Source organism: Vipera ursinii, assembly GCF_947247035.1.
Source record: "Vipera ursinii genome assembly, chromosome: 16".
NCBI lineage: Eukaryota > Metazoa > Chordata > Lepidosauria > Squamata > Viperidae > Vipera > Vipera ursinii.
The window spans coordinates 1,814,842-1,828,768 of record NC_139529.1 but is presented as its reverse complement, the minus strand read 5'-3'; the positions used below and the strand labels follow the sequence as shown (position 1 = coordinate 1,828,768).

At 52.2% G+C, this 13,927-nt stretch overlaps 1 protein-coding gene across 1 annotated transcript in view; it reads right to left on the bottom strand.

Moving 5' to 3' along the window:
* OLFM1 (olfactomedin 1) overlaps window positions 1-9,707 on the bottom strand; it is a gene marked incomplete at its 5' end in the record, with an annotated part of 48,588 nt that extends 38,881 nt beyond the window's left edge. The window contains one exon of the mRNA XM_083375399.1: window positions 9,514-9,707. Coding sequence (XP_083231525.1) covers window positions 9,514-9,579 — 66 coding nt within the window. The remainder of the gene's footprint in view (window positions 1-9,513) is intronic.
* Between the last annotated feature and the right edge of the window lie 4,220 nt (window positions 9,708-13,927).

Genomic DNA, 13,927 nt, shown 5'->3' with positions numbered 1-13,927 from the left:
TGAGCCACCACGTCCCTTACTGCAACCCAAAATCTACTTATGTATCTTTGGGTGCCAGGTGGGCATGGCCCTTTGGGTGGGCGTGGCTCATTAAGTGGGCGTGGCTGCAGTGGTAACGGCAGACTGGGTGGGACTAAAAAGTTCAATCAATCAATTCCAACTTTGCAAGATCTTTTTTTCCCCCCGCAAGATGAGATTGGAAAGTTGAACCAAATCTCAGGAGAATTTCAATCAATCAATCAATCAGAATAGAGCTGGAAGGGACCTTGGAGGTCTTCTAGTCCAGCCCCCTGCTCAAGCTGGAGACCTTATATCATTTCAGACAAATGGCTGTCCAGTCTCTTCTTAAAAACCTCCAGTGATGGAGCGCCCACGATTTCTGGTGGCAAGCTGTTCCACTGGTTAATTGTCCTCACTGTTAGGAAGTTTCTCCTTGATTCCAGGTTGCTTCTGTCTTTGGTCAGTTTCCAACCATGGTTTCTTGTCCTGCCCTGTGGAGAAAAGGTTGCCCCCCCTTTTCTTTGTGGCAGCCCCTCAAATACTGGAATACTACTAGAACTTCATGTGGTCTTGATTCTATCCCTCTATTAATGCAGCCTAGGATTGCATTGGCTTTTTTTGGCTGCTGCTACACACTGTTGTTGATCAGAAGGTCAGCGGTTTGGCGGGTCGAATCCCGAGTGCCGCGTAACAGAGTGAGCGCCTGTTACTCGTCCCAGCTTCTGCCAACCTAGCAGTTCGAAAGCACGTAAAAATGCAAGTAGAAAAATAGGGACCACTGCAGTGGGAAGGGAACAGCGTTCCGTGCGCCTTTGGCATCTAGTCATGCCGGCCACATGACCACGGAGATGTCCTCGGACAAGCGCTGGCTCTTCGGCTTTGAAACGGAGATGAGCACCGGCCCCTAGAGTCGGAAATGACTAGCACGCATGTGTGGGGGAACCTTTACCTTTTACCTTTTAAACAGTAGATGCATCATAGCAAGCCAGCTGAAATATCCCAAGGAAACCCTGTTCCATTAAACCCATCCAAACCATGGTCCTAGATAGCCAGCATGGAGTAGTGGTTAAAGGCACCTAACTAGAAACCAAGTAGCTGGGAGATCTGAGTTCTAGTCTTGCCTTGGGCATGAAACCAGTGAGGAGTTTGGGCCAGTTTGTCTCTCCCGGCTCTAGGAAGAGATTCAAAGGGGAGAGAAGAACAGGTTTGGAGTCGTGGGTGAAGACAGGGCAGGGCAGAGACCAGGAGAATCTGAGTTCTAATTCTGCCTCAGACATGAAGCCAGCTGAGTGACCTTGAGCCTGTCCTTGTTTTTAGAACCCAAGAAGGATCAATGGGAACCCCTTCTAAAAAACCTTGCCAAGAAAACTGCAGGGATGCGTGCAGGCAGTCTCTAAGAACAAAGTCTCTAAGTCTCTAAGGACGAAGCTCGACATGTTTGCCCCCTCCCGTGGAGACCCCCGTATTCTTTGGGCCTCTCTCTCCCCCTTCACTCTTAGCCTTTCCATCCACGCTCCCAATTTACGTAACAAACTCCCTCCTGGTTGGGATCGTATTTATTTGTTCTGCCTGATTGTAGTCTGATCACAGGCGCAGGTTGCAGGTTGCTCGTGGAAAGGAAGAAAAAAAAGGAGGAAAGCTCTGCCTGAAGACCCCCCCCAGAGAAAGCTTTTTGGAGGGGTGGGGGGCTTCTTTGTCCTTGAGTCAGCAGAAAAGATGCCAGCCTGACATTTGCTGACTGCCTGACCTTCCCCCAAAGTTCAGGACTAGCAGAGTTGTCCAGCTTGAGGCCTCAAGTGAAGCCCCCCCCCAGTCAGAGGAGCTCTCTGGGGACCCTGGGGCAGCCTCACCCCCCCCCCCATCCCAGTGGGGCCCCCAGAGGCTGATTTTGTGTAAAAATGGCCCAAGAAGCCCCTGATGGTCCCCAAAGGGAAGACGCCATATGAATCTAACAAAGAAATCAGGCAATTAAGGCCTGAGTATTTCACTTGGCTTCTATTATTTCAGATTCCTTGAATGAGTTATGAAGCTGGTCTGGGGCTGTAAACAAACCAGGGGAACACAATGGAAGCTGCTCTCGTCGCCCCCTCAAAACCCAGCCACGTAAAGCCTGGTGGGAATATCGGACGCCAAAGATGGTGAGTGGGAGAAATTAGGAAAGGAGGCTTTAAAGGTGAGGGTCCCAAACAACATGCTGGGGTTGGGGAAGGTAACAACAAAAAGGATGATGGAGGAGGAGGAGGAGGAGGAGGAGGAGGAGGAGGAGGAGGAGGAGGAGGAGGAGGAGGAGGAGGAGAAAACGCATGATAGATTACAGGGGAGGCAACTTTCTGCCTACAGTCCTTCAACTATTCAACCCTGGAGTTGAATAGTTGGTGGGGTGATTCTGTCCCCACCATTTCATGAGGAATGGCCACCATCCTCACCTACCTCTTCCTCATGATTTGCATGGCCACTGGACTTTTCACACACACACTCAAACACACACACACCCCAAGGCTGTTCTGAAGATTCCCAGTCTGGGATGGACTGGCAATTCCTTTGAGACGCCGTCTTAGGAGCTGCCGCTCGCCACCTTCCCTTTTTATTAAGGGAGGGGCTGCCTCCTTATTTAATATCAGAAAGACCGGAACACCCCATAATATTGGCCTGCCTGTTCCGTCTGCCCTTAACGCGAGGCAAGACTTGATATGCAAAGCCACGTCTCCGAAGCCGTCACCGCAAAAGGCAAACTTCTCCCGTGGACAGAAATCTCTCCTTTTTCAACGAAATATCTCGGTGAAACGTCTGTCGTTGGCTGGGAGCACCCAGAGTTAGCGTTGGAGAGGCTAATTTGGCCCTGGGTTGGAATTCCTCTTGGCAACCAGACAGAAAATGTGATCAAGCTGTGCCGGGGAAGGAGATCTGCCAGATGGGGAAGACGCAGGAGGAGCGGAGCCCCTGCAGAGTTTCAGAAAACCACATTGGGGAAAATGACGTTCCCTTCCCACTGCGAGGGAAAAGTTGTAAGCCGCCCAGAGTCACGTTGTTGGGGGGGGGGATGGATGGCATATAATCTTAATAAATAAATGAATATTCATGCAGCAATCGGACAGCGGTTGGTCAGCGAGCTGAGAGCACCGAGGGAGGGGAAGTGGGTCTGGCCAACTTCAGCTGAAGTGCACTTAAGGACTTCTTCTCCAGCCTTGGGACAAGAACAGCCGGCAAATTGGGTTCTGCAGTAGCTCACCCTGTGGAGGAGCCAGTGCAGGAGGAGGCCAAGGATTTCGTATTTATACCAAACATGAAGTTGTTGACTTCGGAGTTGGATGACTTCTGATTTTCAGGTGATTGTTCTAAGGTGAAAGGGATTTGCAGCCACCATTTATGTTTTTTTCCTCTTAATAACAATCAGAATAGAGCTGGAAGGGACCTTGGAGGTCTTCTAGTCCAGCCCCCTGCCCAAACAGGAGACCCTATACCATGTCAGAAAAGCGGCTGTATAATCTCTTCTTAATAATCTTAAAAATCTCCAGTGATAGAGCGTCCATGATTTCTGAAGGCAAATTCTGTTCCACTGGTTAATTAACTTAATTAGGTTTCTCCTTAATTCCAGGTTGCTTCTCTCATAGAATAGAATAGAATAGAATAGAATAGAATAGAATAGAATAGAATAGAATAGAATAGAATAGAATGGAATGGAATGGAATGGAATGGAATGGAATGGAATGGAATGGAATGGAATGGAATGGAATGGAATGGAGCTGGAGGGGACCTTGGGGGTCTTCTAGTCCAGCCCACTGCTCAAGCAGGAGAACCTAGACCATCTCAGACAAGTGACTGTCCAGTCTCTTCTTCAAAACCTCCAGTGATGGAGCACCCACGATTTCTGGAGGCAACTTCTGTTCCACTGGTTAATTGTCCTCACTGTCAGGAAGTTTCTCCTTAATTCCAGATTGCTTCTCTCTTTGGTCAGTTTCCAACCATTGTTTCTCTTCCTGCCTTCTGGTGCTTTGGAGAATAAATTGACCCCCCCCCTTGTGGCAGCCCCTCAAATACTGGAATACTGCTGTCATGTACGCCCTAGTCCTTCTTATCCAACATTATTAACATAATAGCCAATAACGTAGCCCCAATACTTGTAAAAGCTATGAATACTGGGAAAATATCCTAATTTGAATGCTATTGATAGGAGCATTTTCCGACACAAACCCCACACGATCAGTTTAAGCTTTCAGGCGGCCCCTCCATAGTAAGTCATGAGACTAAATTAAAATCTCAGGCAGAGTTCTTTCACTCATGACTAATTTTTCTAATCTTGCTTTCCCCAAATTCCTCTGGAGGTGTCGAATGACAGCAGTGGCGTAGCGTGGGGGGTGCAGGGGGGGCCGGCCGCACCGGGCGCAACATCTGGGGGGGGCGTGCTCGCACTGAGCTGCTCAGGGAGCCCCAAGGGCTGCACAGAGTTGGCTTGGCTCCGCTCTCGAGCTGCTCTTTCTTGCAAAGCGAAATGAGTCCGGCAGGTGAGATGGGCGGCCACATAAACTGAATAAAATAAATAGAAGCGGCCAACTCTCCGCCCAGGCTCAGGCCAACCGCAAGCACCCCGCAGGCGCCCTGGCAGGTTTGGCCGAGCGAAGACGGACCCACTGGCCGGCCGACCTAGCTTCGTGCGCATGCGTGGCTTTATTTAGTGGGGCTCACGTGCGAGCTTGAATGCAGCGGCTCTTGCAGGTCGGAGCCCCGCCCAGCCGCCCTCGAGAGGGACCCGGAAGCATCCCGCATGCGCGCAACTCTTCTTGGAAAGTCTACGCCGCTGCGGGGCGCGTCTTTTCAGCAGTGCCGTGACGTCACCGCCCGCCCCTCTATTTCCGCTTCCGGTTGCCTTGCCCCGGGTGCTGACAACCCACGCTGCGCCACTGAATGACAGCTTCACAGAATTGGAGGTTCCATTATTCCCAACCGGCGTGCCCCATGGGGTCGAGAAGTACCGTGGCTGGAGGTTTTCGGAGGAATCGGGCTGTGGAAGGCTTCCCTGATCATGTCTCAGATACCAGAACCCAGAAGTTGTTTAAAGCCAGGACAAAGAAATCCAGCCTTTAGGGCTCAGATCAACACAGGTGGAATTCCGGAGGAAGGTTGTGGCTGTGCATCCCTGCCTTGTTTCACCTGATGCAGACATCCCAGTCGTAGGATCTCGGGGAATTCGCCCCCTCAAGGGTGCACTGCAAATGGCCTTTGAGCTAGGGATGACCCAAAGGATTTGAAAAGGGGAAGGTCCCGCAAACCCAGCAACTTAAAAGACCAGTAGCGTCTTCAGTAACATACCACAAACATCCAAAACCCAAGGATGGACAGAATTCCACAGAACAGAGAACCCAGAAGTGCAAATGTGCCACAATTTTTCACCATTCCAATCTCAGACCAATATTTTCACCTTCAGTGGCTTCTGCTCAGGGACCTGCCAAAGATTTCTATTTCAACAGCCCTGCGAACCGTGTCAGGCTTAAACGTGAGCAAAAGAGGGAAGCAAGTAATTTAGGGAGGGGGGGTGTCACCCTAGAAAATGTCTAACGTTCTTTCTAACCCTAAACTTCCATTTGTTCATTACCCACCTTTCTGTTGCAACCGCACAGGCCGCTCCCAAGGTAGTGTATAGTTTAAAATAAAGAAATCAGTGTAAGATTTAAAAAGCAACAAAAAGTTCAATTGCTGACATTCAAAATCCAGAATAAAGAGACTCATTTCATAGACGTTATAACGGGAGAGACACAAGCGAGGCAGGGTGAGTATCAGCTTTAGCACTTGCTGCATCTTTGGATCACGGGATCTTTTAAAGGAGCTCTGGAAGCAGATCTGAAGGCCCAAAGAGTAAATGGTCCCTGAGATTGATAGAGACAGAGTTCTAAACATCTTCAACTGATCTCACAAAGTCATTGGAATCAGCGCCTATCTCTCAGGACGGGCCTTATGCAGTCCCAGTAACCTCCGCTGGTTGGGTGTCAAGATGCCAACTGGAGCTTTGGAATCCAGCCATTCCAGCCGCAGCTCCTTCCCTCCATTGACAAGAGCACGTTTTCTTCCTTTTGTTGTCTCCCAACGTTCTCCACTCTTCGCTCGGCCCATCCTGGGGTTGCAAAGGACGAGATCTTGTTTGTGGGGCAACGCTGATTCCTTAGCACCTGCTTCCAGCTTTGTTCTGGGCCTTTCATTCTGCTGCACGGTTGCCTTCCATCTCTGTTTACATCCATCCCTCTTTCTGCCTTCACTATAAATCTGGGAAAGAAAAAGGTGCCGGAACTCACACATGTCATACAACCCGCCTTGCCTACCCTACAAGGATCCATCCAAAAAAGGTGCCGGAACTCCGTTCTGAGCCTTCTATGAGAAAAAAAGCCCTGGGTCTCCCTCTGGGAAGGAAGTGGCTTTGGGCTGTAGCTTCAGTCTCCCATTTTGGGTGCCCATTTTAAATCTCTGTGCATTTGGACTTTGCCCATTGGCCACTGAACACCCGGTGATAGGAACAAAGATGTGCACGAGTGCGCATTGACGTTGCAAGTGTCCTGACTGGAAAGCAGGTGGAGTGAAAGAAAAGGAGGCCCAGTCCAGGGAAAATGGTAATTCAAAAGCAATGGATCGTTACTAATTGCAGGTAGAGGTAGGAGAAATAAAATAAGAATCTAAAGATCAACATGACCCCTCTTGGATTGTCCCTCCGAGTCAAGACAATCTAATAAACAGCCCTTTTGAGGAATAGAAAGGGGCACCAGGCCAGCCATACCAGAGAGAAGGTCCAAGCCGCACAGCTCAAAGCATCAAAACCAAGTCGGGGGCACCAGGGGGGACCTCTGGCCTCTTCTGTTCCACCACCCCCAGTTGGGGTGACTGTCTCCACAGATGAACGATCAGAGCAGGCTGAATACCTGAAGCAAGGATGCTCTAGATTTTGCAAGCGTCCAACCTCTGGGCTATTACTGAATTAAGCAGACGCAACCGGCCATGGGAATGGTGAAGATGATGGGTCCTCAGAGGGACGGGGAAGAGGGGACTGGAGCTTCTTAAGCACTTAAGCACTTTTTGCTGCTCAAGTTCAGGACGGTAGAAAGATGCATTTTGCCTATGGGGGTCCTGGATGGAGAAGGTCTTTCCCACCCCCTGTCAAAGGGGAGGGTTTCTTACATGCAACGCAGGTGGTTGACCCTTGAGCTTCCTCCAGCCCCACCCCGGTCTTCCCATGTGTCCTCACCAACTGCTGTCTGCAGAACAAAGCTAGACAACGAATGCCAAGAGCAGAAAGAGCAGAAAAGCACACCCAGCCTTGGCGCTGCCTCCCTGCCTCCCTCCCTCCCTGTCCATCAAGCCCATTTATTCTTTCAGCCTCTTCAGAATCATGGTTTTGTTATTTGGCATGTACAGAAGCAACATTCTGGCTACAAGTGAAACGTTGGCTGCATTTGGATGTTGATGGTTAGCCTAAAAATCTGAGGAATTTCAAAGGAAGCAAAAACAACAACAACACCCCACATCATTTTGACTTCCTGGAGGATGTGGGATCACCTCTTTCTCAGGCAAGTAGTGCATGTGGGGAAAAATCCAGATTGTCTATTGCAGACGGTCAACTTCCTAGAAACTTTGGCACGTTCACAAACTGGCTTTTAAAAGAAAGGAAAGGCAACTCAGCTGCCTCCCGGTTTTGTTCCAGAACGGGAGCAAAGCAAAGGTGCACACGTGCAAAACTCATTTTCCCACTGCTCTTTACAGTCGCCTCATTACTCCAGAGGATGAATCCCGAGCCACAAAAATCCCCCGCCGAAGTTATGCCTCAGCCAGTAATCATCTCAAAAGATGACCTGGGCAAGAGACCTCTTCCCCACAGCGCAAAGGGATGTCGTGGTCTACCCTACAAGGCGGTCATGAAGATTCTTGAAAGCATATGGCCGTGTTATTCTGTGCTTCCCCCCTGACTTGGAAAACCTCTCAGCAGTGAAACCCAGACTTCCAAGGCCCCCCAATGGGACTGCCTCCCCTGCTCTTTCTCCCAGCAACCTTGGACTCAGCATCGTCGCTCAGACTCTTCTGCAGGAGATGCAGCTCTGGCTGCACCCAGGGAGTGAGAGGTTTGTCAAACAACTGCAGTGGTTGTGTTGCTACCATCCTCTGCCTGATTGGGGCTCCTCACCTCCACAACGGCCGAGCATTCTCTCCCATCTCCTCATCCAACTGGGCACATTCTGGGAGAGTTGGAGTGAGGGTCTTGACACCCCACCCTGCCTGCCACGGCCACTCTTTCCAACTCTCTTTATTATGTGTCCAGCAGAAAAGCAGAGGCGAACAAAACCGCTCCCTTGCCCTTGAGGAAAATGTATACTGGGGGGGGAATGCAGGTGCTGCCATGGTCAGGCAAGAAAGTGGTGATTTAAAGTGTGTGTGTGTGTTGGGGGGACACTGCTGGCGATGTGAGGGTCCCTGGAGTGATCTCCTTCGTCAAGGAGACCTTCTCCAGCCTGGGAGGGGAGGGGGCTGGGACGCTAAAAGGCACCCCACAGCTGCAAGGCAAGCAGCTGTCCGTTTCACCTGGGCTTTGTCCACTTCTGGCCCATGCGCAGTTCTGGGCAGAGAGGAATAGCTGCTCTCCGTTTCTCCTTGTGCTGTGCACACGCACGCACGCGCACACACACACAATACCAACAATGGTTGCAGTCAGCTACCAGGCTTCACCTGCCCTCCCAATTTGTCAAAAATAGCAAAACCAAGGCAAGTACCCCCTCCCCTTTTCTGCCCCCTCCCCTCCCCCCTATTTAGCGGCCCCTGTTCCAAGCGGGCTCCGGGTCGCTCGTTTTTCAGGGCAACCAGGGGGGAAAAAAGAAAAGGCAATGAAAGAAGGCAGACCGAGGGGTCACCATCCCCTCCAACGCCAGGCTGGTCGTCTCCGCCAGGCCACTCGGGGCTGCCAGGCAGAGCAAGGGCGGTGAAGCCCCCGCCCCCACCCACCCACCCAGGGCCGTGGAAAGGAGAGGACAGACCGGCCTCCGCATTGAACCGCTGCAGGCGGGCTGTGGGCGAGCCGGAGAAGGTCTGCAAAGAGGCTTTGCGCTTCCTCCAGGGAGGCGAGCCGTCGGCCGGCGGGGCGGTCCAGCGGGGCACGGGAGGGAGGGAGGGCCGGGGGCTCGGAGCGGACTTCCTCGCTCTCCGGGAAGACCCCCGGCCGGCCAGCCCGTCCTCCCGACGACCCCGCCAGGCTTCCTCCAGGCAGGCCACGCGGGGACCCGGCGAGCGGGAAGGCTGCAGCCCGCCCGGGGGGAGGGGGCGCCCCGGGCTCCCCTTCCCCGACCTGGCCGGGCAGCCTTCCCAAGCCCCACCCGGCCGCTCGCCCGGGGAAGCGGGCGGGCGCCCTTCGGCACCTCGGAGAGCGCCCGCCTGCTCCGGCCGTCCGGCTGCGCGGGCGGGACCCCAACTTTCCCGGCCCGGGGCGGGGGCGCGGGGGGGCTGGAGGGAAAGTCCGCGGCGGGCGGGCGGGCGGGGGGGGTCACCTACTTGGCTGAGCTCGGTGCCCATCAGCAGCAGGAGCAGCAGGCTGAGCAGCTTGCGGGCGGGCGGCATGGCTTCGGCGGCCGCCTCCTCCGCTTCAGGCGCGCCGGCTCCGCGCTCCCGACTCCCTTCGCAGCCCCGCCGAGGAGGCGCCGGCGCGGGCGGGCTCTCAGGCGGCGGCGGGCGGTTTAGCAGCCCGGGGCGGGACGGCTGCAGGCGGGGGGCATCCCTGCCGGGCGCGGCTCCCCCGACCCGGCTCCTCTGCGTCGCCCGCCCGCCCTGCCGGTGGCTCCCAGGCCGGGGAGAGGCTGGCGGGAAGCAGCGGCAGCCGAGCCCGGAAGGGCGCTCTCCGCTCCGCCGCTGCCAAAAGTTTGCCTGGAGAAGCAGGTGGAGGAGGAGGAGGAGGAGGAGGAGGAGGAGGAAGAGGGGCGCGGGGGGTCGGGCGCAGGAGGCAGGCAGGGAGGGAGGGAGGGAGGGAGGGAGGGGCGGGGGGGCGCCGCGAGAGCAGGGCCGGGAGCGGATGTGACATCAGGCAGGCGGGGGGGGGGACATTTGACCAAACCGAGGGAAAGTGAGGCAGCCTCGGCCGGAGCCAGCGCCGTCCCCCCCCTCCTCTCCCGAGGAAGCCCCCCCGCCTCTGCTGCCCCCCGTCCCCCCCCGCCCCTTCGGAGGCTGCCTCTGGCCCTTCCGAGGTGAGGCCGCTCCGTCTGGCGGCGGCCCCCTCGGTGGCTCTCCGGCTCTCGCGGCCAAAGCCGCTCCGTCGCCCCGCGAAAGTTTCCGTGGTCTCGATCCTGGGGGGGGGGGGATTCGTTTTCCCTCAAGGTGGGTGCGGAAAACCTGGACTGGCTGCAAGGCGCGTTCTGATCGGTGCAGATGGTCCTCCAGGTGTGTCTGGATTTGAACCGGGAACCAGTCCGAGTCCCTAGGTGTCCTCTGGCAAATTCTTCTGCTAGGAGCCCGTCACCCGTTCTAAAAACTCTGCCCGGCTGGAGAGGTGGAAAACGGGGGTGGTTCGCTCAATACAATTCTGTCTTGTGTTGCGCTGCATACCCCACCCTCAAAATAAATAAATAAATAAATAAATAAATAAATAAATAAATAAATAAATAAATAAATAAATAAATAAATAAATAAATAAATAAATAAATAAATAAAATAAAAAATCGAGATGGAGAAAAGGCTGTTTCCAGGATGGAAGGTCAGCCCAGGAGCATCCTTGCGAAACTGGGCCCGCCTCACCTTGCGGTGGCAACTTCCCTGTTCGTGGGCAACGATCCCCTTTGATCCATTTCATGGTTTCCTTCCCCAGCAGGCTGGGGAAGCCTTGAGAGAAGGTCCAGATCCTTCAGCAGGCGCAGGGCCCCAGTGGGATCCAGTGGCTTTGTGGGGTAGATTCAAAGTGATTTTTTTTCTAAGCTCATCTATAGTCCTTATTGAATTACATGAAAGAAAGGTTTGTCTTGGAAAAGAGAAAAGAGTTGGGGAGGATTGTTCTTAGAAGGAGTGGGGTGTCTTGCAGTTGTTTAATCTCAAGACAGCCAAAGAATGTCTGTGCATATTCTCCCTCCATGGTTCCCCAAATCCCATCCATCTCCCGGAATGGAAGGCCTGCAGATTTTCTTCTCCTAAAGCTACTCAGAAAATTCTTTTGCCCAGAAATTTGCTATTTGGGTTCTTGAAAAGGCTGTTCTGAACAGCCCTTCCTTTGGGGCAGATAATATTTTGCGTGTTGCAAATTATAATAGGGATGGTGTAACACCACACAAAAGGGACGTGGTGGCTCAGTGGGTTAGGACGCTGAGCTTGTCGATCAGAAGGTCGGCAGTTTGGCGGGTCGAATCCCGAGTGCCGCGTAGCAGAATGAGCGCCTGTTACTCGTCCCAGCTTCTGCCAACCTAGCAGTTCGAAAGCATGTAAAAACGCAAGTAGAAAAATAGGGACCACTCCAGTGGGAAGGTAACGGCGTTCCATGCACCTTTGGCGTCTAGTCATGCCGGCCACATGACCATGGAGATGTCCTCGGACAAGCGCTGGCTCTTCGGCTTTGAAACGGAGATGAGCACTGGCCCCTAGAGTTGGAAACGACTAGCACGCATGTGCGGGGGAACCTTTACCTTTAACACCACATAGCTTGTCCCTTTGAAGCTATGGTCCATCTGCTTTAGAGAGCACTGACTCCAACCAATTTCAGTGAATGTAGATTGATGTACCTTAAATCCTAAACACAGGTTAACTAAACTATTATTGTATCCACCTTATCCTAGGATATAGACCAACTTAGTTCATGACACATGCTAAAGTATTGGCTGGGTTTCCATAATATGCCAACCCCATTTTAGCCTAGTTTAGTGTTACCTGAAGCCAGTTATTTTGTCACAATAGTAGTTTCTATCATAAAAAAAGCAATTGTTTGCTAATTTTTTCTCTGGTTGGACACATTCAAGCAGTCTAAAATGGTTGGCTTTTCAATGTAAGCTAAAATAATCAAATGTTTGCCATTTCCTTGTTGGGTGCCAATCATCATTCTGAACAGAGAAAGACTTTTGTAATCTGATCTATCCAACTAAGGAACAAAGAAATGTTTCCAACAGGCTAGGAAGAAACAAATCAACATTTGCTTGTCTTCAGAATCTGAGCTATTTCTTCTAAAGATGGAGACGCTTTGTTGATCTATCATGGTCAAGCCTGACTTACTCTTCCCAGTTCACCTTTATAGTCCCATAAGGATCTGTTTGAAGGTCCTTTTCCTCTACGGTCAGTTTCTGACCGTTATGAAGTCTTGGGGTCCTCAAATTCTCCACCCCGGCTTTTCGCAGAGGGAGACAACTTTTATCTGGCCTCTTTTGCATCTGGGAAGGAGCTCTGGGCTTCTTGCCCATTCACTTTTTATTTTTATTTTATTTTAATCCCATTTATATCCCGCCCTTCTCCGAAGACTTAGGGCGGCTTACAATTTTAAAGCACAAACCAATGTGCTTAGCAATAGCCTTCATTCTATGTATATGCCTGCTTATTAGGGCTTCCCCCCCCCCAAGCGGCATTATTACAAAGTCAGCTTATTGCCCCCAACAATCTGGGTCCTCATTTTACCTACCTGGGAAGGATGGAAGGCTGAGTCAACCTTGAGCCTGGTGGGATGCGAACCTGCAATAATTGCAGGCAGCTGGTGTTACTTAAGGAGGCATTAGCCCACTGCGCCACCAAGGCTCTTCCTTCCTTCTTTGTAGGGCTCTGCCACTTCCAGGCACCCAGCTGGGTTTCCTCTCCAGTCTGGGAGTCACCAGCTGTGCTTAGCAGGGGGGGTCCCAAACAGCTGGCTCACAGGTATACCCAAGGTTGCCTCCCGCCCCTCCCTCTGCACTCTTCATGAGGCTGGACTTCAGTTCCCATCATCCCCATCTGTATTTCGCCCAGACCTTGAGACAAACCACACCTGACGATCTTCAGGATCATCACATCCTTGCAACCTTATCCCTAACCTATAATGGCCAAAGCATACACAACTATTTTACTGATATGCTGTTCTTTCTTGGGGGGGAGAAGTAAAGAATTAAAAAGGCAGGAATGTCTTTGTAGCCCAGAAGGCGATCTACAGCCAGTCAGGGCTGAGCTTGCAAACCAGGTTAAATGACTCGGTGGGTTTTGTGAATTAGGAGGGTGGGAGGAAGAAGACAGGAGAAAGGATTTCCCCCCACTCCTGAGAAACAAAGAAGTTAAGAATCATATTTATGTTTTACTTGTGAACTTCTTCCTCACTGGGGCATTTGACTGGCTGCTTAGAAGCAGAAAGATGGATGATCAGACTTCTGACATTTTCCAGAAGGGAGGGTGTGCCTGTGTGTGCCTCTGTGTGTGTGTGTGTGTGTGTGTGTGTGTGTGTGTGTGTGTGTGTGTGTGTGAGAGAGAGAGAGAGAGAGAGAGAGAGAGAGAGAGAGAGAGAGAGAGAGAGAGAGAGAGATATTTTATTATGTGTGTGTCCCCTCCTTCCATGCACAGTGCTGGCCTGTTCCAGGCGGCCCACAGGGGCGGGGGGGGGCTTCTTCCTGGGATGTGGATATGGGGGAAACTCGCTTCCCTTCCCTTGAGATTTTCGGCAGCCTCCTCGCTCCTTTAAGAACGGCCTCCTCTTCCCCACAGGCAGCAACCGAGGCAATCTGGCAGTTGCCACAGTAACAGCGCCAACATCGCTCCCGGAAAGAAGGGGGAGAGAATAAAGCAAGCGGGTGTCCTTCAGAGAAACTCACCCAGGATGCCACAGACACGGTGTTAATATTGCTAGTGGGTTAGATATGTCGAGGAGATTGCATTTTCTTTTGCAAGAAAACATCTCTGTGATTCACAAGGACAAGTGTGTGTGTGTGTGTGTGTGTGTGTGTGTGTGTGCACGTGTTCACACATGCATGTACACCCCAGAATGCCC